Source organism: Fukomys damarensis, unplaced genomic scaffold, assembly GCF_012274545.1.
Source record: "Fukomys damarensis isolate Sample0158 unplaced genomic scaffold, DMR_v1.0_HiC HiC_scaffold_24, whole genome shotgun sequence".
Classification (NCBI taxonomy): domain Eukaryota; kingdom Metazoa; phylum Chordata; class Mammalia; order Rodentia; family Bathyergidae; genus Fukomys; species Fukomys damarensis.
In genome coordinates, this window is record NW_022900936.1 from 56,256,930 (window position 1) to 56,283,172 (window position 26,243).

Below are 26,243 nucleotides of genomic sequence, written 5' to 3' on the forward strand. Positions count from 1 at the left end.
AGGGCGAATACCTGGATCAAAAGGTTATTGTCATAAACAATATGTTGGAAGACCTGTATAGTAAGACATGAATGTATTTTGTACAGCAGAAAAGTAGTAATAATAATTATTACAATTATATGAGACCTTATGTCCTATAGTGCAGCCTGTTACCAAAAGTATCTTTTCTAATAACTTCTTGTTTTTCCACAGAAAATATTGTATTTTGAAGATGACCATTATAAACATATCACAATAACATATTTAGAACTTCACTCTTTGATGATAACCAATGTGAACATTTTATAACAACATATTTAATGAGGTATATCTTCCCATAAGGTTATGAAAATCATTGGGGCTCCAATAGTGAACAAAGACTAGAATAAATTTTTGTGAGCAGCCAATTCTTTATTCACCAACAGGAGCCTATCCAAACCTAAAAGTTTATATTTAATTATCTTGACAGTTTTTTATTTAACCTATAAAACCAAGTTGTAGAAATTAACAATTTATTTGTATCTTTGATGTCATTTTGATCAAAAAATATAATTGCATAAACACTTTAAAACAATTGGACAGACAGACAAAAGAATAAGACAATTTTTAAAACTAGAGTGCACTCATATTTGGCCAACTGAATTATAACATCTCTTTTAATTAAGACTAGTCAAAACTTTTCCAGATCAATTAACAGAGATCTCTTGCAATTAGAATCAGGAGTAAGAGCACTTTATAACAGCAGCATAATCTTGTGTTATAGTTATTGTCAGAAGTCAGTAAGCAGAAAGTAGAGAGAGGGTCAAGTTAATCCTGTAGTTACAATTTAAGAATTTGCAATATAAAACAAATGTTTCAAATACATAAATTAAACATCTGAAAACCAAACACCAATCAAACATTATTTCAAATTGAAGATGAAAGGTACATTTGTCAATTAGCAAGAATTTATAACTTGTTTAAAAAAGATTTTCCTGCCTGGCAGGACATCACAGCTGATTTTACTATGGAGCAAGGAGTCTGTAGCCAGCACTGGGTTGTAACCTAGCATTTGTTCTTGGAGCTCCAATCTTCAGCATTACCTTTTCTTTGAATTGTTTTAGAACCTTATATTTTATTTTCCAATATTTATGTAGAAAATAATAGGACCTGATGGAAGTTCTTGGTGATGTAGCCTGCCAAACAGGTTGTTGATATATAAACAGGCAGGGCCAGGAAAGCCTTTTTTTTTTTTTTTTTTTTTTTTTTTTTGCAGAGTCTTGCTTTCCTCTTTCTTCCAAGGAAACTGGGGAAGAAGAGCAAGCAGAAAAGTGGTTGTTAACTCACTCTCCTGTTTGGGAGGGGCTGGAGGAGCAGGGAGAGCTCAGTGTGTGGTGCAGAGACCCAAGATGGCGGAGATGAGGAAGGGTCACAAGATGGCCGAGGTTATAGGATGGGAGAGGTATGAGTGGTGAGTGATCCACCGGATCAAAAGTGGGAGTTAGGAGTGGTGAAGGACAGAGTTTGGGCTAGAAGTACCTGAGAGGGCAAACAGGTTTGACAGAGGGAGGGACAAGAAAGGAAGCAGGTAGGGTATTTCTGATCATTTGCCATTGAATTGACAAAAATTGTGTAAATTGCGCAGTATGTTAAAATTGAAAGTGCCATTTTTCGGGCCATTGAGATTTATTATCTAATTTGTACTGAGGTCAAACTTGGTTGCAATTAAAAATGAGTCATTTTGTCTTAAAGTCTGGTCCCAGCAGTTAAAGGGAACGAAGTTGTGCCAGGAGGCAGACAAGAGGCCTTGAGGGAGGGGGTTTGGATTGTTGGGTGCCCATGTTAGGGCGGGTGAGGAGGAGTTAGCTCCCTAGGAGGACAAAAGAGAGGAACGTCTTCATCTCTTTGGATACTCCCCAAGCCAGTCCCTGGAAGGGGAGAACAAGAAGAGCTGACATCCCCCAGGGCTACCAAGTGTTTGGATTTCTGAGACATCCTCATAGGGCGAGAACGAGAATGAGACAGAGAACCCGAGTAGTGGGAAGCTAACTACCTACTCACCCTGAAATCAGTGACCAGTGTGGATGTTAGTCTTCAGCAGTGGCAAAGATAGAAAGCTCAGAGGAGGAGAGGCAGCTGAGCGATCAATCGACCCCCAGCCTGTGGGGGATTGTCACTTAATGGACCGCCTTCCTCCTGAGTTTTGGCACCAGATAATGTTAGGTAAGAAGAGCCCCAAACCAAGACCAGACCAGGACCCTAACAAGACTTTATCATGGGAGCATCTGCCAGGCCGTCTCTGAACAAAGGAGAGAGAGCAATAGGGCTGGGACAGGGAGAGCTTCTTATAGGACTGGGGTGGGGCTTATAGGAGCTGGGGTGGGATTGAGCGATGTAGTGACTAGGGATTGGGGGAGCCTGTGACATCACTAGGAGGGGCTGTGTCATCACTAGTTAGGGCCATTTTAAGGCTAGAGAAATCTAACACCTTTTTCCTCCTTCCTTTCTCCTCTCCCTCTCTCTGAGATGCTTTGCCCAAAGTCGGCCCTGTAATCTGTATCCTCTTGCTTTCTCCAAAACATGAAAAGATTTCCACTTTGCTGTCCCTTGCCACTGCAGGATCTCTGAGATTAATTCCTGCTGTAGTGGGTGATCCAGAACAGTGTCTGTGCATGGCAATGTAAAGAGACAAGTTAATGTTGCATATTTTAGGAATCTATCAAAGTTGCCAAACTTCGCTAAATCACCCGGATAGTTTCATTTATGTAGGCCAGACTCTATGTCCCTCTTCCCTAGTACAATAGAACAGACACTGTTTCTTTTTTTTTTTTTTTAACTTTGCTCCCTGAGTGTGTTTTCCTTTTCTTAAAACTGAAATTCCCACAGCTCTGGCAGTTGCAGAGTTGTAGATTCACTCTTGGACATGTATAGCTGGAATAGGATATGCTTCCTTGTGCTCTTATTAGGTGCAAATGAAAGTGGAGAATTGTACTTTTTATAACATGCCAGAATTGTATCAAAGAAAAGAAAATCTTCTTCTCCAGGGGAAATGTTTTTCGTGTTCATGACTCCTGGAGTTTTCGAATTGACAAGAAATGATGTACATTTGGGTGATAAAATAACAAGAACACCGGAGGAATTAAATTTATGGATTGGAAAGTAAACACAAATGTTTTAACATGCTTTCACTTCTTTGCTGTTTAGACTTCCCAGTGTTGTCTTTTCTCTCAGATGGGCACCAGATGCGTTCTTCCATTTTCCCAGGCCATTCTGTAGTTGTGTGTATAATAATGTGTGTCACCATTAAATCTCTTGGGATTATTTTGCTTCCACAATAACATAATTCAAGGAGCTTATAGTTTCACTTAGGCCTCTTCTTTGTTTGTATAAAATGTACAGGAAATCCAAAGTAAACACAGCATTGTACATCTCGAAGATAGGCTGTCTTCTTCTCCTCTCTTGTATGTGTTAATGGGGACTTCTGCTCTCCACCTTCCTCCTTTCTCTGCTGTCTGTCACCCTGGCAAGGCCTCTTTGCAGACTTTTGCTCTCCCCATTGTGCTATTCTTTCTTCTGAACTCAAAGGCAGTCTCTGATGCATTCTGCCTGCAGCCTTATTTGTCCCCTCTTTATTGCCTGAGGAATGAAATTCCAGCTTTTCCACAGTGTTCTTCACCCTTCGGCTTCTCCTCCCCTTGTCCGCACTGTAATTCTCAAAGTACATTGCTGGTTGCTAATCGACATTCCCTACATATTTTCCATTTTTAGGCCTCTACTCATTCCATCATAGCTCAAATGAAAAGAAGCAGGAAAAGGGAAAGATAGCAGCAGCATCTGATATCATTGAGAGGGTCAGGACAGCCACCTATGGGTCTGATTCTCTACATTTGGGGTTGAATTGATTTGAAGGATTAAAAGACTTCACGTCAAGATTAAATATACATATACATTCAACTAAGGCAGGTAAACTGAGCTTCAGGAAAATTAATACATTGTGTCTGTACTTGGTGATAAAGCTTTAAATGTACAACCTTTTGACTGTGCTTAATGGGCCCAATAAACTTGAACCAGAAAAACAAGTATCAAGCATGAATATCCCTTTAAATCTCTGGTATGTCTTTCCATCCAAATCATTGATCACTTTCCTCCATGAGTATACATGGTTGGAAAATGTTGCTTGGCTGTTTCTCACAGTTTAATATTTGTAAGTGTTCTGCTTGTTTCTTCCCTGGAGACTGTACATCCCATCTTCTTTCAGCCTGTACTACTGTGGACTGTGCTGGTATTGCATTTTGTTTGGCGAATCTGCTTCAGAAATCATACTTTTTAAAATTGGAATTTATTTGTGTGCTTGTTTAATGTGTGAGGAGGGCAGATAGTAGGGATTCTATAGTAGCTTAATATTCTGTAATTTTATTAGCCCAAATGAAGAGGGGACAGAGCTTGGTAGTATTTCATTTGGGTAATTAAGTAGCATTTGTAACTGCGAATAAGTTCAAATATTTTAATGTATTGTAGCTAAAATGACAATATTATAAGCTGCTGCATCAAAAGTGAATTTTTAAGTATCCATTTTATTTATTTATTTGTTTTATTTTTTTGGTACTGGGGATCGAACTTGGGACCTTGCGCTTGTGCTGCAGGTGGCAACACCACTGAGCCAAATCCCCCATCCTTAAGTATCCATTTTGACACCAGGTATTAAACCCTTCAGTACTGTACTGGTGGAGTAAATATTTGCAGCACAGGGTTTGGGCATTGCTTAGATGTTTTTTTTGTTTTGTTTTGTTTTGAGACAGGGTCTCACTATGTAGTTGAGACTGACCTGGAACTCACTGTGTAGCCCAGCCTGGTCTCGAACTCACAGCATTCCTTCTGCCTCAGCCTCCCGAGTGCTGGGATTATAGGCATGCGCCACCATGCTGGGCTAGCTTAGATTTTTGACTAAAATGTAAAAGCACCTGGTCAGACCTGCTCCCCGGACTGTTGTGTCTGCACTTTTGGGAATATATTTTCTAGTTCACCGAGTTCTTCCAATTTTTATTTTCCAGTACCAGGGATCAAACTCAGGACCTTGTGCTTGCCAGGAAGGCGTCTCCAAACCATAATCTTTTCTACTAACCGGCATTATTTTCTTGTCTATTCTAACATCTCATTTATTTATTTATTTTTAGCATTTCCCAAAATATTCTGAAAGCTAGATGGGTGACTGTGCAACGTAAACCACTCAGAGTTGGATATGGGTTGGACCTAGGAAATTTTATCTAGCAGTGGAGATGGAAAAAGGATAATATGAGAGTGAAATGCCGATTTTTAAATTCAGTCCATCCAAGAAGAGTTAATACTTACATCTTTAAGATCCATGGAAAAGAAAATAACTTGTTTTTTTCCTACTTAACTTTTGTATTTAATTCTGTCAGAGATGAGATGTTTGAATGTACTAGTGGCTTGATACCAAGTGGGCTTGGAGTTTTGTTTATGTTCTTAGATGTGGAATTGACTTTATGCTAAAATTGGTGAGTATCTTTTCTTTCCTTGGTGAGATTCTGTTTCCTTCACTGGTATTTGGCTTCACTGTCATTTCTTTCTACAGCTACCTCCTGGAAGCTGCTGCTTTCACTGTTATTAGCCATGTTCCTTTACGAGTCCATCAGTCCTCTGTTAAGACATGTGCAGAGAGCATTTACTCCTATGGGTGTCTTTCTCTTTGGACTATGAACTGAAAAGGTAGGAAATAATACCTTGTACCCGCTACGTCCCAGTGCCTAGCTCAGAGCTTGGTAGACGCACAGTGAAGATTAGCGACTTCATAGAAACTACAACCCCAGATCTCAGTAGCTGAGGACAGTCTTGGGTTGGCAGGGTCCTATTCTGGGGGAGAGGCCGACAAAGCTCCATGCTCTTTGATGGAGGCTCCTCATCTTAGCAAGGAGAGAAGGAACGGTGAGTCATGCCTGTTAATGCTTCAGCAAGAAATTGACAAATCACTTTCACTGACATTTCTCTGATCAAAACAAGTGACACAGGCATATGTGTCATCATGGGGATGAGGAAAAGCCACCACCTATGTTCCTGAAAGAAGAAGACCTGGAATATTAGTGACTAACACTAATGCCTGCTAAGTGGGTGCTTGCGACATGGTTCGTAACACTTACTGAACAATTAAAATATCCAAAACTATATCTTGAGATTTTGATTTTCTATGCAATAAGCAGAAGCACTTTAAATAAAATAACTACATTTTTTAAAAAAAGGAAGATATTGTGTAAGCTAAGTTCAATAAACATCTGGAGACTTTGGGGTAACCATTCTGTTAGCTTTATTCGTATTGGGAAAGGTGTTATGTACGATTTGTTTAGTTTTCATGTGCCTGAGGTGTAGAATGGATACATTTGTGTAATTAACATTCTTCTCAAGCCAGGCGTGATGTGCACGCCTGTAATCCCAGCACTTGAGAGGCTGAGGCAGGAGGATTGCTGTGAGTTTGAGACCAGCCCGGGCTGCATAGCAGGTTCCATTTCAGTCTCAACTACATAGTGAGACCCTGTCTCAAAAACAAAACAAAACAAAACCAATAAACAAACAAAAAAACATTCTTCTCAGAATCAGCAGAGTGAAAAAATATTGGTCTACAATATTTGCATATTAAATAAATATATGTTTTAAAGATGTACATTATATACATATATTTATAATATATTTTATACTTCATAACTACATATAATTATGTAATATTTGCTCATCATATGCTGTAAGCTATTCATTTTTTTCCCCTACTTTGGCATTTAAGGGGTTTATTCCATGATAATAAGTAACACTATAATGTCCTTGGGATCTATTTCCTTGCTTCCTCAATCCTAAAATATTTACCTTGGGAGAACTGGCTAATGCTTGCAGGGATTTCAGTGTGATAAACCAACTAGAGATGTAGTTCAGAAGAGAAAGGATGCAGATTGGGAGCTGTTTTTATTTTCGTGCTCCATGGAGCGTGTTGAGATATGTCTCAAAGTAGGCTGGTGTTGCTTTCAAGTTCAGAACTAGAATTAATAAACCGATACGGAAAGATATTATCTTAAAGGCAGAAAGGACACTGGTTCTGAGGAACAAAGACTTGGCAAGAACCAGACGGCAGGGCTTGATCCTAGCTGGGAGGCAAATCTAATGGAAAAACCTTTTCTTTTTAGGTATACTAAATATATATATATATATATATATAATATTTATTTATATACATTTATTATATCCATATATTTTTTTCTTGTATCCATCCAAGCAGAGGTTTTGGGTTTCAGTTAGAAAAGTGGATTTGGTACAGTATCAGTGAGTAGATTGGGGTACTTAAGAATTTGAAGAACAAAGCACTTTCAAATTTTTAAATATGCTTTCCTGACCATGTGGCAAAGATTTGGAGGGACAAATTGTTAATAAACAACAGTCCTCAATTATTACCTGCCTCTTTCTGATGAGCACAAGAGTTTGAAATTTTATGAAGAATGTAACCTCCACAGCTCCCTTTTAACACATTTCGTAACCCTCATATTCTTGATCATTGTCTTTCTCTGACAAAATGTGAATTTATATCCTTAGGACTATTTCTGAGCAGTTAGTGATTCTAGCAGAGATATCTAGAGGAAACCTTTTAGACATTTGCTATGTAGATACTCAGGAAGCACCACCTGGTTCTCTAAGGATGAGAACAGTGAAGGAAAATTATTTTTTCCTTTTTACTTTTTTTAATGCACCAGTCTAATCTTATACTATTACTTGTTAGAGGTTTCTTTCCCTAACGTATCATTGTTGTCATCTTGAGTTATTTTGCTTTTGTACAAAAATTATCCCTGGCCAGTGTTCCTTATTCCTCAGTCTCCAGTATAATTTTATTAGGAAAACATTTTGTGTTTGTCAGTTGAAGTAGGTCAGATTGCAAGCCTATTTGTTTGGAAGTAGACCACAAATGTTTGTTTGTTTGTTTTTTTTTTCAATCTTTTCTGCTAAGTAAAACTTTTTTTTTCTTTACAGATTTCTTCAAGATTATGGCAGAGTGTAGGCACATGCAAAAACAGCTGGATATACAAAATGGTAGCTTAGAGGAAGGCTTTGTGGTGAATTCCCTGGAGAACCATCCCCCAGACATGATGGAGAGCCTAAATTCAAAGAAGTACTCTTCCAGTCTGAAATTTAAAGCCAATGGAGACTATTCTGGCTCCTATTTAACCCTTTCACAACCTGTGCCTGCTAAAAGAAGCCCTTCCCCTTTGGGCACCAGTGTCAGAAGCAGCCCCTCTTTAACCAAAATCCATGGAAGCAAGCAGTTCTCCTGTGATGGAAATGACAAAAATATTTCCACAAAACCCCCCACTCCTTCACTCAACACTGCACACTCTCTTGGTGGATACCCACTCGCGAGAGCAGATTTTGATCATTATAGTGGTCGGGACAGTGAAAGGTCCTTGAGACTCTCAGAGAAGCTTCCTTATTCCAAATACAACTCAAGAAATAAATCACATGACAGTGTCTACTTTCTTGGAGGATTAGAAGGAAGAAAGGTATCTGGTTCACTCCTGACCATGTGGAATGGAAATACCCTTAGTGACTCTAGCCACTCTCCCATCAGCAGATCGGGGGCAGCAAGCATGCCTTCAAGCCCAAAGCAGGCCAGGAAAATGAGCATCCAGGACAACCTGACTCTGCAACCCAAGGTAACCAGACACAAGGACCCCGTATCTGAAAGCATCAGTTTAAGAACTAGGAAGTATTCAGCCGGCAGCCTGAGTCACATGGGAGCCTATAGCCGATCGCTTCCCAGGCTGTACAAAGCCACAGAGAACCAGCTGACACCTCTCAGCTTGCCTCCAAGAAACTCTCTGGGCAACTCCAAAAGAACCAGGCTGGGGGAAAAGGATCTACCTCATAGCGTCATAGACAATGACAATTACCTTAATTTTTCCTCTCTAAGCTCAGGGGCTTTACCCTATAAAACCTCTGCATCGGAGGGTGGTCCTTATGTGAGTTCCACCCTCAGTGTTCCTGCCAGTCCTCGAGTGGCTCGGAAGATGCTTCTGGCCTCCACCTCCTCCTGTGCCTCTGATGACTTTGATAGGGCTTCCTATTCAGGGACAAGTCACCCATTTTCTGCTGGAGAACCAGACAGAGTGTTTGCAGCCAGGAGGAACTTCTCGTGTGGCTCTGTGGAGTTTGATGATGCTGATTTGGACAGCCTCAGACAGGCCTCAGGAACCCCCCAGCCTGTCCTTCGGGAACGGAAAAGCAGCATTAGCTCCATTACAGGACGGGATGACCTGATGGATTATCACCGGCGGCAGAGAGAGGAAAGACTTAGGGAGCAGGAGATGGAGCGATTGGTAAGTTTTCTCTTGACCTCACTGCTTCATTGAGTGGCGTCTGCCAGCAGCTTTGGAGACAGACGCCCAGGGTGTATGTGGAGGTGCAGTTTCCCTGTGCACCAGCTGATGCTCTTCCTTCTAGGATGTCTTCTGCTATCCTGCCTCTTCCCTGGTCAGTATTGGTGGGCATGTGTGAGCAATTTGAAGGCCTCCGGGAGCCTGATGTCCCTTCAGTTGCTCTGCAGAGCTCTCACAACTATAAATTCTTGAAAAAGCTAACAAGTAGTTGGGGCTTTTACTGAATATCTTGACATCTTACAAGCTTTTCTTTTGAGATGATAGGGAAATACGGATTTGCATTATTATATCATTACATTCGCAGGTATATGATTGTAACAGTAGTCAGTGAAATCGTGACTCATTGGGAATTAGGCAGTGAACTTGTCTATACAGCAGTTGTCTAGAAAGTTGAAGCATCCCTTCAATGGTGCCTCGGGATGCTCAGTTTTTCTTCACACTTTTTACATGCACCTCAAACTCTCTCTGGCTTATTTCTTGGCATGCATTCTATATTGGTGTCAAAGGTGTATAAGACTCAGTTTGTTGGATTTAGGAACAAATCCAACTTAAGAGCATTCTCTGAAACAGAACTCATTTGTATATCAGGAACTTACTGTGGACCTCCGAACTACACCTACTCACAAAACTTACCTTTTTTCATTTCAAGTGAATTGATGCTTGAAATGGGTAATACTGAAAATAAGATAATAGGAAACGGTCTTTGAGAGTTCCACTAATGACCGAGAGTGAGCTATGTGTTTTCCTGTTCTCTATTAAGCATAGGTTTTCCTTTTAGAATGAATATATGCCAGAGGTTATTTTAGTTCATTAATGATTAATGATTTCCTTAATGAGAGAAGCTCAGGATGGTAAAGTTGGATTATGAAAGTATAGGATTATTAGAAGTAGTTTGGTTAAAGAAAGTTTGTAGCACTTAGATTTTTTAATCATATCCAAAATGAGTTAGTGCCTCCCAACACAATAAAATTGTAACTTTTGGATCACAGTGGACATAAACCATTTACATGTACACTGAACAAAATTTGTTTGACATTTTATGGCAAGATTCATTTATATCACTCAAAATTCTTGGTAAGTTAATGTCTATCTTTGTGAAGAGTCTGCATATCCTAACAATGGTGAAAGAAAACAAGTGTGTATACCACTAGAGAATTAGTTATTCTTTGCGTAGTTCAGTTACACAGTGCAGCAGTACGAGTCCCCTTTGTTATCATAAAGTAATCCCCAGGGGTTATTTATAGTCACAAAAAGGTGCCTTTTGCTTGGATTGACTCATTGATATAAATTCAGAAGTTTTAATTAGTGTACAAAAACATCTTCCTGTAAATGGACAGCAAACAGTGCTATACTGTGTTGAGGCACTATTATTAATAAAGCTAGACAATTAACTCTATTTGATAATATATTATGGAACCTAGGAGAGCATTTTTGTTGAATTCCATCACTCTAGAAATCCTCCTTGTCTCGTTTATTCATCTATCTTAAGGATAGTAAATCAAACTCCAGAAATTTACCTGCACTGCGTTTTGTGTTTAACATCAAAAAATTGTTTTTAATTTCTCTGTCCTCTAGATTGTCTAAATCAGCTAAGGTTTTGGCAATCCAGTAAATGATCTTTCTTAGTGCCTAGAAGGTCACAACCCAGTAAGTCATAAACAGGTTCAACTGCTTGGGGAACCTTTGTGGATATTGTTTCAAATATTAAGTTATAATCTCTTACCCTTAGTAGTGTGCTTGACATACCTGCTGAATGAGGCTTGCTTTTAAATAAGACACTCTAGATTTGGCCTGGGTTGCATTGTGTATTTGAAAAAGGGAGGACAGATTCTTACTGGCAAATATGATATGTAAATAATGATAATGCCTTTAAAAAATAAAGTGATTAAAAAACTGAGTTTTGAAGCATCAGTGAGAACCAGGTACTATTAAAACAAATATTTTATTGAGTTTGCAAATCAGAATCAGATAATTGGAAGGTTAGAGATAGGTCAATGCACCTTATAAGGTATCCCCATCAAAGAAAAAAAACATTCAAAATTATACAAATAATACTCCAAAACATATCCATATTAGAAATTTGATTTCTTTTATCAGTGCAAACAATTCTGTGTAATTGTTATTTCTCTGCATCTTGGACCATAAACTTGGTTTCATGAAGATATTTATTTCTGAACTAAAAAGTCTTAAAACATTGGTTTAGCTTCCTAGTACCATCTCATTTTTTCTTGCCCAGGTCATCTTAGAAGCTTCTATCCATAAGTCTGTTGTCTGAAATATCAGGAGTTAAGGGTACCTGTTAAGGTTATATCCATGATATTCCAGAACTTTCCTTGTTGAAATCACATCTAATTCCATAGCTTAGGCAGAGTCTTTAAGCAAGCAGCAGAGGAACTCAGACAGCACCTGGTGAGTGTAAGAGTGAGTGGCTGTGGTTAATTTGCAGTTTACTTGACAGTGTCATGAAGGAAAGCTAAGACCCTTTATCAGATTGCTTTTATTTAATCCTATTTTCTTTGAGGGTAAGAGCATATTACAATGAGGACACTGGTGTCCAGTTAGGGGCTTTCTATAAAGTACTGCATGCACATAATTTTGATTATTTATATTTTACCACTACAAAGTTATTGTAGGGAAGGCTGAACATGCTCATTTCACTTCAGAAATGTCCCTGTGCGATTCTCCTCTTTAAAATTAACACATTAATGATTTTGATGGGGCATTTTCATATATGCATATACCATGTATGATCATTCTTGATCAAAAAGCATAACAAACAAACGTATTTATTTCTAGTGGGTTTTTTTTGTAAAGTTAAAGACACATTTTTAAGGAAAACAAGGAGTTGGGATGTTAGATATCTTGGAAAAATATTTAAATTTAAGGTTTATCTGATCTTGGAAAGGCAAAAATTATTAATTGGAAGAGATTTCTTTACTTGAATAATTTAGGATGGTGGGTGCCTCAGATCAGTGAGTGTTTGCAGTCTGTCTACTTAATAATCAAAGTGATAATTTTTAGTAAACAAAATATCTTAAATCATTCACACATGAAGGATTTTTTGTTTTAAATTCACAGGGATATTAGCAATTGTTTTTCCAAGCTGATACATCACAAAATATAATTACTATTTATGTAAAACAAAGTTTGGCACAAAAATAATAAAGATGTGAGGTAATACATGTGTTAATTAGCTCAATTTAGCAATCTGACTGTGTATATTTTAAAACATCATGCTATATATATCATAAATATACATACTTTTGTCAATTTTTCTAAATAATAAAATTTTTAAACAGCTTTTATTACAATTATAATTAAGCTTAGATGAGCACCAGTTTTATATATTTCTTAATCATTCTTTCTTTTTTCTTTTGAGACAGGATTTCACTATAGTTCAGGCTGGCCTTGAACTCACTGTGTAGCCCAGGCTGGCTTCGACTTGAACAGTCCTTCTGCCTAAATTTCCCTGGTGCTGGGATTAAAAGTGTGTGCACTGGGGATTTTGCTCAGTGGTTCCACTGCCTACCTTGTAGGCTCAAGGACCTGGTACCAAAAAAAAAAAAAATGTGTGCTACCATGCCCAGCTATTTTTCTTAATTTTATGGAAATAATGTTAGTTTATATTTTCAGTAAACTAAAACATTTAAGGAGTTCATATAAACTATCCCCTTCATGATAAAAACAAATCTAAATCCTATATAAAAAATGGAATTACTCTTGTATTAATTATATATTGAAAAAAAGATGTGTAGCTTTTTTTGAACCAAATTACCAAGTCTGTGATTTGTATAAGGACTCACTTTGTGATAACTTGTTTTCTAATGAAAGAAAATGCTTGTGAGTGAGCAGTTTTGATAAGAAAGATCTTTTTCTTAAATGGGGAGACCACTTAAAGTATTAGAATTTTACTATATTTTCTTGAAATTTGGGGAATGTTGGATTTATTTAAATGCTTGTTAATTCCTATAAACCAATTTGAGTAGCAGAGCCTCCTGTATTTTAATTTATTATTATCCCCAGGAAGTAGGAAAATATGCATTTCCCCCACACACACAGTGATTTTTTTTCTTAGATTAAGAACAGCATAGGGCCCGGGATTTAGCTCAGCAGTTCGGTGGCCTGCCTTGCAAGCTCAAGGACCGGAGTTCAATCCCCAGTACCCCCCCACCAAAAAAAGAACAGCATAAATTCTATAGTTTCAATTACAGGACAGAAGTAATCACTAAAACACAAAATTTCACTCCTCTAGGTCTCCAAAGTCTGGTTGCTTTTCCATTGGGCAAAAAATATTTTCCTGATTAGAACATACAGATAGAAAAACAGGCAAGTTACAGACAAGAAAAGCAGCACACAGAAGCCCTGTCATCTCCAGCTCACCACGGCTAGATTTCCCTTCTAGCTGACAGGTCACCTAGGGAGCAGACCCAAAACCAGATTACTAGCTATTGCCATCACCAGGGCAGACAACTAGTAGTAGTGATGTCTGAAACAAAATTCCTACTAAATGTGGCCAAAAATCAGAAACAATAGCAAGATCATGGAGTCAGGAAAACTGCAAGGAATAGTGAGTGAGTGGGTCATGAAAGAGAAGCTCTGCTGCCATTTGTAATTTATACCAGGGGCCAAAGAAACAGGCCTTAGGCATCTACCCCATGCAGTCTGCTCTGTGGGCAGTGCAGTTTTATGGAGTCCACAGAGGGAGTCCACCTGGATATTTCCACTTTCAAAAAGTGAACACAACTCCTATAAATATAGAATGTGGCATGGTGGTACACGCCTGCACTCAGCTTCTGGGGAGGCTGAGGCAAGAGGATTACAAGTTTGAGGATAGCCTGAGCCACTTATTGAGACCCTGTCTCAAAAATTTGAAAGTAAAATTTTAAAAAGGGGCTGGAGATGTAGTTCAGCCAGAGAGTGAGTACCCCTGAGTTCAATCCTCAGTACACCACTGTGTGTATAATAGAATATAAATAGAATCTGAAGATTAATTACTCATTACTGAGGATAAACCTGGTTCACTGAATGGTATACAGTAAATATTATTTTTAACCTAACTGTGATTATACCATTATTCTATCTGGATTTTTTAAACTTACTCAGTCTTCATTGCAAAGTCAAGCTAATTGCATTAAGTGTTAAAGACTGAACCGTAATTATGAACATGCAAGAGTATGAAGTATAATAGTCCATTTTAAACATATTAAATAGCTTCCCAACTGCTGTGCTATTGGAGATACTCAGTTTTTTAAACTGTCTTCGTCCTTGCCTTTAGCTGCCAATTCATGTGATTGTCACTATGCCAGCCTTTTCTTTCTTTCTTGTGACTTTAGAAACCAGACATAAAGCCTTGATTTAACATGTTCTGAACTAAGAGTTCCTAAGGGCAAGAGAGGTCTTGGGAAGGTGCTGTGTGTACAAAGCAAGTGCCCTGGAGCGCATCATCCACTTGGGCTGCTCAAGGGTCCTTGTAACTCATTCTGAGCTGTTTTCTGCCTAAGGCCGAAATGCTGACTCTGACAACAAGATGGAGAGGCTGCAGAAATTGTCATCGAGTAGACAGGATATTGTCTTATTCATCTCCTATGATACGTACATACTTCCCCATACTCCAGTGGTCCAGACAGTAAAAAGAAGGAAAATTTAAAAAGAAGAAAACTAAAAAATTCAGATAGCAAATCTAGTGCTGTTAAGGGTATATTTATTTGGTGACATTGCCAGAGGCATCTGTGTTCTATTGTGGAGAACCAATGGAGTTCCACAAATTGCACTGTTACCATCCAGTATTTTCCTCCTGGCTGCTGCCAATCACCCGCAGTGCACTGGTAAACAGCGTTGTTACCATGTAGAACTATGATATTTATTTCTCAAGCATGTGGGCATGTGATGCTGCCTCTCATAAGATAGCACAAAAATAAGGTTTCCAAGTTTTTGTTTTGTCTTTTAATCTATCCTGTACTCTGCATTTCTCGAAGGTAAAGTTGGCTTTCTTTCAAGACACATGTGAATGTTTCCGTGGTAGTTATGTGAAGGGGTGAAATGCCTCAGTCAGCAATTCTCTGCTGCCTGGAATGCGTTTTGTTCTTGTAGTCCCCCTGAAAATATTTCACAACTAAAGCATTTTAATTTGCAAGAGGCTGAGACCGTGTCTTGCTCACTGCTGCTCCCATCCACCCCCTGGTAAGTGACTAGAGGGTTGGAAGCATCTTTTATACATGTTTGTAAAGAGAGTAATGGCTGTTTTAAACACTGAGCGAGGACATTCGTTTATGCTTTCCATGTTCAGTAGCTGCAGGTTGCCTCCCTGGTTTCCAAACCATGTGCATTTAGTTTCTAGGTTAACCATGAGGCTTTATACAAAAGAATGCAAATACCTCAGCATAGATGCATTCTTTTATTTCCAGAAGGAAGAAATTCCTTTTCAACTTCCAATTAAAAATAAAAATATGAAAACGAGTAAATTTTCCTTTCTTAGGACATTTCGTAGCATTCTTTGTAAGACCTGTTGTTCTCCAGGGTCATATGAAAACCAGTGCTGCAGGTCCCAGAGTCTGGACTGAGCAGAGTGGATCTAATGCTTCTAGAATTAAGTAAAAGTGTCATTGGATGTATTTAAGAAATTTTGATATTTTATAAAATAAATGTATGTGTCCAAAATCTCCTTAAGGTGATCAGATACAGATACAATTTTAAAGACCAAAAGAGTAGGCTGCAATGGAGGTGCAGGACTATACTCACGACACTGAGAGGCTCAGGTGGAAGGGTTGCAGTTTGAGCCCAGCCTAGGCAACTTAGAATCTAAAAAGGGTTAGAGATGTAGTTCAGTGAGAAGAAGGACTTGGGTTCATTACCCAGTACTAGGGAAAACAAAAAATACTAGAGAGTAGACAATTAGCAAAACTTATTGAGGAATACAAGAGCACTAGCAGGTCAGTTTTCCATCTGTAAATATATTTTGCTTCTGTGCTTACTTATTGCTGTACCCGTTTTCTAGTGACTCCAGACCCTGTAAAACAACATAGGCATTCGTACCTTTCGTTGGTTGGGTAGGTTCAGCATGGTCAATGTTAAGAGAATACTTACTGTTGCCCAGCTGTAATATTATTTCTTTTTAAGATCAGTGTCTTGAAAGCGTGAAGACAAGTTTAACTATGGAAAACTATTTTGACCTCTGGTCTGACTTTAAAGAAATCTCATTCCTGGTGTGGGCCTTCCTCTTGCTACATCCTGACTACATTTTAATTAAAAAAAAAAAAAAAAAAAAAAAAAAAAAAAAAAAAAAAAAAAAAAAAAAAAAAGATCGCACTAGGTAGAAGTAAGCCAGTTAAACTAAAAATGAGGTATAGGTTACTCTTCGTATTCACGTGAAGCCTTAAATTGAACTTTCTGTGGAGCCTTTTCTTAGTTCTTATATTTAAAATACCCAGCCAGTTCTCCACCATTTCCTGATTTCTTTCACTCTCATGCCCTGCTGGGATGGTATTACGGGATCCAACTCCAAAATATAATGCAAGCCACATGTTAATTTTAAATTTTCTTGATCATAAAAAGCAACAGATAGGATTAAGTATACTATACTGGGCAGCACAGGATTAGACTGACGATGCCATCTACTGTCTAAATAAGTTATGTATTCCATATGTAAACCATCCTCCTTTATTTCTAAAGAAAATAAATCTATAGCCACTGGGTCATATAAAGAAGATATTGCTTAACATCAGATTACCTTGGGTCATTAGAGAGTAAAGCAAGGAATTCTCTGTGTATCTTGTGAACAGCAAATTCCTGGTATTTCTGTAGATGTTCATTAAATATTAAAGGAGTTAATCATTGGCCAATTCAGGCTGACATTTGTCCTCAGTTAGATGAAAGTGGAACAGAAGTCACATCACTTTCTGCCCTTACTCATCTATTGGAAATCAGATGGGTAGAAAAGGAGTGCGCAGGAGAAATTAGCATTTAGCTATAATTTAATGACATTGGAGAAGCAGAGAGCTACTTCCTAGTGTAATTCAATATTACTGTGGTCTATGGCAGTGGCTACTAAAAGCGGGCTTCCCTGAACTTGAAAGCAAACCTCCGGGTCTTGTTACAGTGGCAGTACGGGCTGTTGCCTCTTGATGGTGCCATGCATTTAAAATTCTGCTCAGAATTTGAAGGATGTGTGTTCTGAATCAATGTGGTTAGCATTCCCAGGCTAAAATATAGGTAAAACGAGAAATAGACTAAAAGGAGGCCCTACATGCCACCACATCAGTTAGTGAAGAAGTCTTATTCTTTTCTAAAATGATAAGGCCACACATAAACACTTGAAAAGCATGAAAAAAGGTGCACAAGCTACATGATAACTGAAAATTATTATGTTGGTACAAAGAAGTATGTGGGAGAAGAGGTACCTGAGAGAGGACTGTTGTTTCTCTTTCTTTTTCTTTTTCTTTTTCTTTTTTGAGAAAAAGTCTAACATAGTTCAGGCTGACCCTGAACTCACAAGTATTCCGGGCTGGCCTCTGACTTGCTTTCATCTGCGTGCCTCAGCCTCCCAAGTGCAGCGGTCACCGGTGTGTGCCCCCATGCCAAACTGGGGCTGTTGTTTCTTCACAGTACAGATGATTAAGGTGTGTCAATACACGCCTGTAATCTCAGCACTCTGGGAAGCTGCTGTGGAAGAATCACAGGTTCAAGCCCAGCCTGGGCAACTTGGTGACTTTGGAAGACCCTGCCTCAAAATTAAAATTAAAAAGAGTGGAGGATGGGAGGGGTCAAAGGGAGGGCCGGGGAATGGGGAAAAAATAAGAACCAAGACTGATTATGTAAAGGTACACATTTCCAACAGTCACTGTCATTATATTGTATACATTAAATGTACCAATAAAATTAATTTTAAAAATTAAAAATTAAAAAGAAAACACCAGCTGAGGATGTAGCTCAGTGTGAAATGTCTGGACTCAACCCACAGTACAGCAACAACAAAAAAGTGGCCATGGTATTTGTTGTTAAATTACGTGGCATACCTAAATTAGAAATTATTCATTGAGTGACTTTAAAAAAATTTGTCAGATAATAGGTTTTAGTGACTATTGCAACTAATTCATAGAATGTGAGTTTTTCTCTCCAGTTCTAGTTTGTGGAATATTTGCCAATGAAAATATTTTTGAAGTTTGAAATTGATTTATCAAAAGGGAAAGAATTGCAATACACATTCATTAATTTTTCAATAGAAAAGTTTTGCTTTATGCATGTCAACCGGATGGTTAAGATTTCTTAGAAAACACTTTATTTGAAATATTAAACTCTTTAAGATAATTGGAGGTCCACTTGCAATTATTAGCGAAGTTCAGAGAGATCCTGTATACCTTCCACCCAAGTCCCTCCCCCTGTGACATCCTGCAAACTCTTTCCCAGTCCAGATCTGACCCTGACACAGTTGAGGCCCAGATCTGACACCGTCCAGCCGTCTCACTCACTGGCCTCCTCTAGCCACACCCATTTCCTTTCCCTTAGCCTCTGCTGGTCACTTACTTGTTTTTTGTTTGTATAATTTTGTCATTTCAAGGATGTAAGCCAAATACAATCATACAGTGTGTGACCTTAAGTTTGGTTTATTTTGCTCAGGCTAATTCCCTGAGGGTGGATGTGGAGTGTCGTGTGATTGTCCTCCTTTAACTCTTAAGACTGGATATGTGAGATCTGAGGACCCACACATCTGTCTGTCTCCTGGATCCTACATATGTGGTTCACCTACCATCTTTTCTCTTTTTAAAGTCTTCTGTTTTTCTCACCTATAGTGTGCAGGGTTCTTAATTGAATGTAGGAATGAGGAAAATACGTCCCCTCCATCTTCCCAGAAGCTGAAGTCAGATTAAGTTTTTAAAGTTTAGAACTAGCCAGGCATGGTGGCATCCACCTGTAATCCTAGCATTCTAGGAGGCTAAGGCAGGAGGATAGCAAGTTTGAGCCTCATCTGGGCAAGTTAGTGATTTAGCAAGACCCTGTATCAAAATAAAAAGGGACCTGGGATGTAGCTCGGTGTGAAGCCCTGGATTAATTCCCATGTACTGGAAAAAAAATTTAGAATAGCCAAGATCTTTGCTCTGGTAAAGTCTAATCCACTGCAGTGGGAGATCTTTCTGTGGGGCTTGTGCTGTTAGAAAATTTTGGTTTGGAAAATTGATGTTTCTCATTCAAGATTGCTAAAACCATATCCCAGCTCTGGGATTGCAATTTGAATTTTGAGAAAAGACAGAACTTTCAGGAAATGCTGAGTAAAATTACAAGGTGAAAGCTTCTTATATATTTATTATTCTTTTATTTTGATTACAAAATAGAAGAGCTAGGATTTTGAAAGATCATTTTGTTTTCCAAGTCAGTTACAAAGAGTAGGCCTAAATCATGTTAGGCAGGGACCCTAGTTTTACAAGTTGTCCTAAGAGAAGAAAAATGCAGTTATTTTTCTAACATTATTGTCTAATTTGCTATTGTTTGTTTTGTATTCTGTACATAAAACTTTTTAGCATGCTTTTGAAAGTGTAATGAATAGTATTTTCCATGGGACACATCTCTAACCGTCCGGCTTACAGCACTGTCCATTAACATGTGACAGTCCATTCTCCTTTCTTTTTTTTTTTTTTTTAATTTTATTGAGTTTATTGGTACATTTTAGGGATACAGTACAGTTACATTCATTGTTGAGATCATGTACCTCTACATGGCAAGTCTTGATTCTCATTTTTTCCCCTTACCTCTGCCCTCCCTTCACCCCCTCCTCCCCTCCCCATCTACAAACACTTTATTTTCATCTTTTCATTCTCTCACATTTTTTTCTTTTCCCTTTTTGTTCTTCCCCTACGCATCACACCTTCCCTACACCTTTAGCTCCTTTCTTCAAATTTCTAAATGTCAGTAATCTTATTAGAATCTTATGCATTGTTGCAGAATATTCACACCAGGGAAACTATTTGGTATTTACACATGTGTGACTTATTTATTTCACTTAGGAGTATATCTTCAATATGTATCCATTTTCCTATGAATGAATCTATTCTCTCGCTCTTTATGGCTGAGTAATATTCCATTTTATAGAAAAACCACAACTTCTTTATCCAGTTTCCAACGGATGGGCAAATAGGTTGTTTCCAAGATTTAGCTATTACAAACTGTGCCGCTATAAACATGGGTGCACATACTTCTCTGTGATATGATTCTTTTAGTTCTCTTGGAAAGATACCCAACAGAGGGATGGCTGGGTCAAATGGAACCTCCAGTCCAAGCTCTTTGAGGTATCTCCATATTGATTTCCATAGTGGTTGCACTAGTCTGCACTCCCACCAACAATGGAGGAGGGTTCCTTTCTCCCCACAACCCCGCCAACATTTGTTATTGTGTGATTTCTTGATAGCAGCCATTCTTTGTGGGGTGAGGTGGAATCTCAGTGTTGTTTTCATCTGCATCTCTCGAATGACCAGTGATGTGGAACATTTTTTCATATATTTTCTTGCTGCTTTCACTTCTTTGTATGAGAAATGTCTGTTCATTTCGGATGCCCATTTTTGGATCGGGTCTTTATATTTGGGGGGACTGATTGTTTTGAGTTCTTTATATATCCTTGATAATAGTCCTTTGTCTGAGGTACAGCTGGTAAAAATTTTTTCCCACATTGTAGATTGTCTCTTAGTTCTGCTAATGGTTTCTTTTGAAGTACAGAAGCTTTTTAGTAAGATGAGATCCCAGTTGTTGATTCTTTCTGCTAGTTCCCGTGCTACTGAGGATTTGTTCATAAAGTCTTTTCCTATACCAATGTCTTCCAGAGTTCTGCCTAACTTACTTTCCAGCAAGTTTAATGTTTCTGTTTTAATATTTAGATCTTTAATCCATTTGGATTTTAATTTAGTGCATGGCGAAAGATAAGGGTCTAATTTTAATCTGTGACAGGTTGATATCCAGTTTTTCCAACACCATTTATTAAAGAGGCTATCTTTCCTCCACTGAGGATGGTGAGCTCCTTTGTCGAAGATGAGGTAGCTGAGTACATCTGCATTTGTTTTTGTGTCTTCCAGTCTGTTCCATTGATCCTCAGGCCTATTTCTTTGCCAGTACCATGCTGATTTTATCACAGTGGCTTTGTAGTATAGTTTCAAATTGGGAATTGTTACACCTGGTGCCATGTGACTGTTGCCTATAATGGCTTTTGCTATTCTAGGTCTCTTGTGGTTCCAAATGAATTTTTGGATTCTTTTTTCTAGTTCTGTGAAATATAGTGTTGGAATTTCAATTGGCATTGCATTGAATGTATATAGCAGTTTCGGTAGTATGGCCATTTTCACTATGTTGATTCTTCCTACCCAGGAGCAGGGGATATCTTTCCATTTTTTTATATCCTCTTCGATTTCTTTTTTCAGAGTGCTGTAGTTTTCAGTGTAGAGATCTTTTGTTTCTTTTGTTAGATTGATTCCTAGATACTTCATTTTTTTGGATGCTATTGTAAAAGGAATTTTTTCCCTTATTTCTCTTTCTGTCTGTCTGTTATTTGTGTATAGAAAGGCTATTGATTTTTGGGTATTCACCTTGTATCCAGATACTTTACTGAATCTGTCAATTAAGTCTAGAAGTTTTTTGGTGGAGTTTTTTGGATCTTCAATGTAGAGTATCATATCATCAGCAAATAATGATAGTTTAACTTCTTCCTTTCCTATCTTTATTGCTTTAATTTCTTTCTCTTGTCTAATTGCTGTGGCTAATGTTTCCAGAACTATATTGAAGAGAAGTGGCGATAGTGGGCATCCTTGTCTTGTTCCTGATTTTAACATGAAGGTTTTCAGTTTTTGGCCATTCAATATGATGTTGGCTGATGGTTTTTCATAAATAGCCTTTATTAAATTGAGGTATAGACCATCTATTCCAATTTTTTGCAGGGTTTTTATCATGAATGGGTGTTGAATTTTATCAAATGCTTTTTCTGCATCTATTGAGAGGATCATATGGTTTTTGTCCTTGACTTTGTTAATATAATGTATTACATTCACTGACTTTCGTATGTTGAACCACCCTTGCATCTCTGGAATAAATCCGACTTGGTCATGATGGATGATCTTCTTAATAATCCTCTGTATTCTGTTTGCTAGTATCTTATTAAGGATTTTTGCATCTATATTCATTAAGGAGATTGGTCTGTAGTTCTCCTTTTTGGTTGTATCTTTCTCTGGTTTGGGAATCAGAGTGATACTTGCTTCCAGGAATGAATTTGGAAGTATAGCTTCTCTTTCAATTTCATTGAAAAGTTTGAAGAGTAATGGTAGTAGTTCTTCTCTAAATGTCTTGTAAAATTCAGCAGTGAATCCATCAGGGCCTGGGCTTTTCTTTGTTGGTAAGTTTTTAATTACATTTTCAATTTCACTGATTGTGATTGGGGTGTTTAAAATGTTTTTATCTTCTTCGTTCAACTTTGGTAATTCATAAGTATCTAGAAATCTGTCCATTTCTTCTGTGTTTTCCATTTTATTAGAGTACAGGTTCTCAAAGTAGGTGTTCATGATCCTCTGGATTTCTTTCGGATCTGTTGTGACTTCGCCTTTTTCATTCCTAATTGCATGGATCTGAGCCTTTTCTTTCCTTTTTTTGATAAGATTAGCTAAGGGTTTGTCAATTTTATTTATTCTTTCAAAAAACCAGCTCTTTGTTTCATTTATTTTTTGTATCGTTTTCTTAATTTCAATTGCATTGATTTCTGCTCGGATCTTTATAATTTCCTCTCTTGTTCGAGCTTTGGGTTTTTCTTGCTCTTGTTTTTCTAGGAGTCTAAGTTTCATCGTTAAGTTGTTTATTTGAGCCCGCTCTGTTTTCCTAGTGTGGGCATTCAATGTTATGAATTTTCCACGTAGAACTGCTTTCATTGTGTCCCAAAGATTCCTGTATGTTGTATTGGCATTCTCATTTATTTGTAAAAACTGTCTAATTTCTTCTTTAATTTCCTCTGTAATCCATTGATTGTTTAGGAGAGTGTTGTTCAGTTTCCATGTGCTTGTGAAGTTTCTATAGTTTCTTGTGCTATTGATGTCTAGTTTGATTGCACTATGATCTGATAATAAACAGGGGATGACTTCAATTTTTTTGCATTTATTTAGACCTGTTTTGTGAGCCAGTATGTGGTCTATTTTGGAGAATGATCCATGTGCAGCCGAAAAGAATGTATATTCTGGTTTTTGGGGGTGGAATACTCTATAAACATCTATTAAGTCCATGTGTTCCAAAGCTTGGTTCAGTTCTATTATTTCATTGTTGATTTTCTGCCTAGTAGATCTGTCAATTTGTGATAGTGGGGTATTTAAATCCCCCACTACAATTGTATTAGTGCTTATTTGGTTTTTCATGTTACTTAATATTTGTTTTATATAGTTGGGGGCATTTATATTTGGTGCATATATGTTTATGATTGTCAGCTCTTCCTCTTGAATTGTTCCCTTTACAAGGATGTAGTGTCCTTCTTTGTCTCTCTTAATGAGTTTTGGTTTGAAATTTACTTTATCTGAGAATAAGATTGCTACCCCTGCTTTTTTCTGGACTCCTGACGCATGGAGAATTGTTTTCCATCCTTTCACTTTCAGTCTATGGACTTCCTTTTGCACTAGGTGTGTTTCTTGTATACAACATATTGTTGGATTTTGCTTCTTAATCCATTCTGCCAATCTGTTTCTCTTGATTGGTGAATTGAGGCCATTAACATTGATGGTTACAACTGATATATTTTGACTTATTCTTGTCATGTTTTTGTCCATTTGTTGACTCTTTTTACTTTTTCTCCCATCTCCTTTTAGTTTCTTGCCTTGCCTATTTGATTTGGTCTGTTGGGCCTCATGTTATTGTGAATTTCGTTGTCCTTTTCTAGGATATTGTTTAGAATTCCTTGCAGTGCTGGTTTGGTGTTCATGAAATTTCTCAGGTGCTCTTTGTCGTGGAAGTATTTTATTTCCCCATCTATTTTGAAAGAGAGTTTTGCAGGATACAAAAGTCTAGGTTGGAGATTCTTTTCTTTTAGGACTTGGAATACCTCACTCCAGGCTCTCCTTGACCTAAGGGTTTGTGTTGAAAAGTCTGCTGTGATTCTAATGGGCTTCCCTTTGCATGTGATTTGTTTCTTTTCTCTTACTGCTTGTAGTATTTTGTTTTTCTGTTGGATTTCTGGAATCTTGATTATTATATGTCTAGGTGTAGATTTTTTTTGATCGTGGCTAGTTGGGGTTCTATATGCCTCACTTATCTGTATGTCTAATTCTTCCCTTCTGTTTGGGAAGTTTTCTGTCATTAATTCTGTGAAGAGCTTTTTTATATCATTTGTGTTTTCTCCTGTTTTTTCATGAATTCCTATCAGTCTTATGTTATTTTTCTTTGTATCGTCTAGGAGTTGTTGGATTGATTTCTCATGATCCCTTACTGTTTTTAATAGACCTCTTTTTTCACGGTCACTGACTGCTATCCTATCTTCTATATCTGAAATTCTATCTTCGCAATCTTTTATTCTGTTTCGTACACTTTCAATAGAGTTTTTAATCTCCTGGATATCTGTTTGAATCTGTTTTATGGATTCCATTTCTTTCCTCTGTTGGGCATTCATTGTTTCCATGTCTTTCTTATGCTGAGTCTTCATGGCTTCTATCACAGTCTTGAGCTCATCTATTTTTTTCTCAGTTTCTGCTCTAGAGTCTCGAATCATGACTTCCATTTTGCTCATCATCCCTCTGGTTAGCTGAGAAATTATTTCTGATTTGAATTTTTCTAGAGACTGATTGATCAGTTTTGTTACTTCCTGTGCTATGGGTCCAGGGAGTCCTGTTGGTTCACTATCAGACTTTTCATCCTCATTTGTCCTACTATTTGCTATTGCTGAACTGGAAATCTGTTTTTGTGTCTTGCTTAAGTGTTTTCTCATTTTTATTTTTATTATTGCGTGGTCCTTCTTTAATTTCTGGGTATTACTTAAATCTTCCTAATATAGTTACATTTTAGCTTTTGAATTTCTAATTACTCATAGACATCCTCATTTTCATAATATCAGAGAAAACAACTCTTTAAATCAATCACCACTCTTTGGCCCAATTGATACATTTAGCAGCCCAATAGGATCAGGCACAGCTTGCCAACTGACCACTTGTGGTAGTCATTAATGTATCACCTTTAACTCATGTGAATTAAATTAATTTCAAGAAGCATCCCATAGTATGTTTGCAGTGAATATGCTTTTCAATATGGCATCTTTACCATTTAGGATGGGGGGTTTGACTTAGAACGAGAGGATTAGATAAGTGAAAGAATTAGAGCAGGTTTGAAGTGAATCCAGAGGTTGTAGAATTACCTTACTATCTTTACAAAGCTATTAACTTCAGGGGGGATAGAGAGAGTGCAGGAATAAGCACAGGAATATATCCCCTTAACAGTAACAGGTGCTTGCCTTCCCTTGAAGGTACAGAGCCATGAGTGAGGTAAAATGACTGGAGAAAAGAACATAAAGAGAAACCCCTCCTAAAAAGAAAAAATAATAAAAGAAGAAGTCTGAGTTATTCAGGAGCTGGAATAAAAAGGGAGATGAGGGACACTATGGTGGAGCAAGAGACTGAGTTCGAGAGAGAGGACAGAAAAAAGAAAGAAATTTCAGGATGGAATGAGGATAAAAGAGAAAAGAGAGAGGGAAAGAAAAAGAATTTGAAGGTCCTCTTTCAGGCTATCTCTGATCTCATATTATACCACATGCACAGTCATATGCGGAACCCAATACCCTGGTCTTAGCTAGCCAATGGCTGTTCCTCACGACTGAGACTGAACACAATCTACAAGGCCTAACTTTAGTTTCCTTACCCTCAGGGTTGAACTCCACTC

At 37.8% G+C, this 26,243-nt stretch overlaps 1 protein-coding gene across 9 annotated transcripts in view; it reads left to right on the plus strand.

Moving 5' to 3' along the window:
- The window catches only part of Phldb2 (pleckstrin homology like domain family B member 2), a 243,915-nt gene that overhangs the window by 145,216 nt on the left and 72,456 nt on the right, over positions 1-26,243 (plus strand). For 8 of the 9 annotated variants that reach the window (XM_010630144.3, XM_010630145.3, XM_033755956.1 and 5 more), the window contains one exon: positions 7,978-9,320. In XM_010630144.3, coding sequence (XP_010628446.1) covers positions 7,978-9,320 — 1,343 coding nt within the window. Of the gene's footprint in view, positions 1-5,551; positions 5,686-7,977; positions 9,321-26,243 lie in introns of those variants that run through there. The other variant, XM_019208339.2, reaches the window with a different exon arrangement.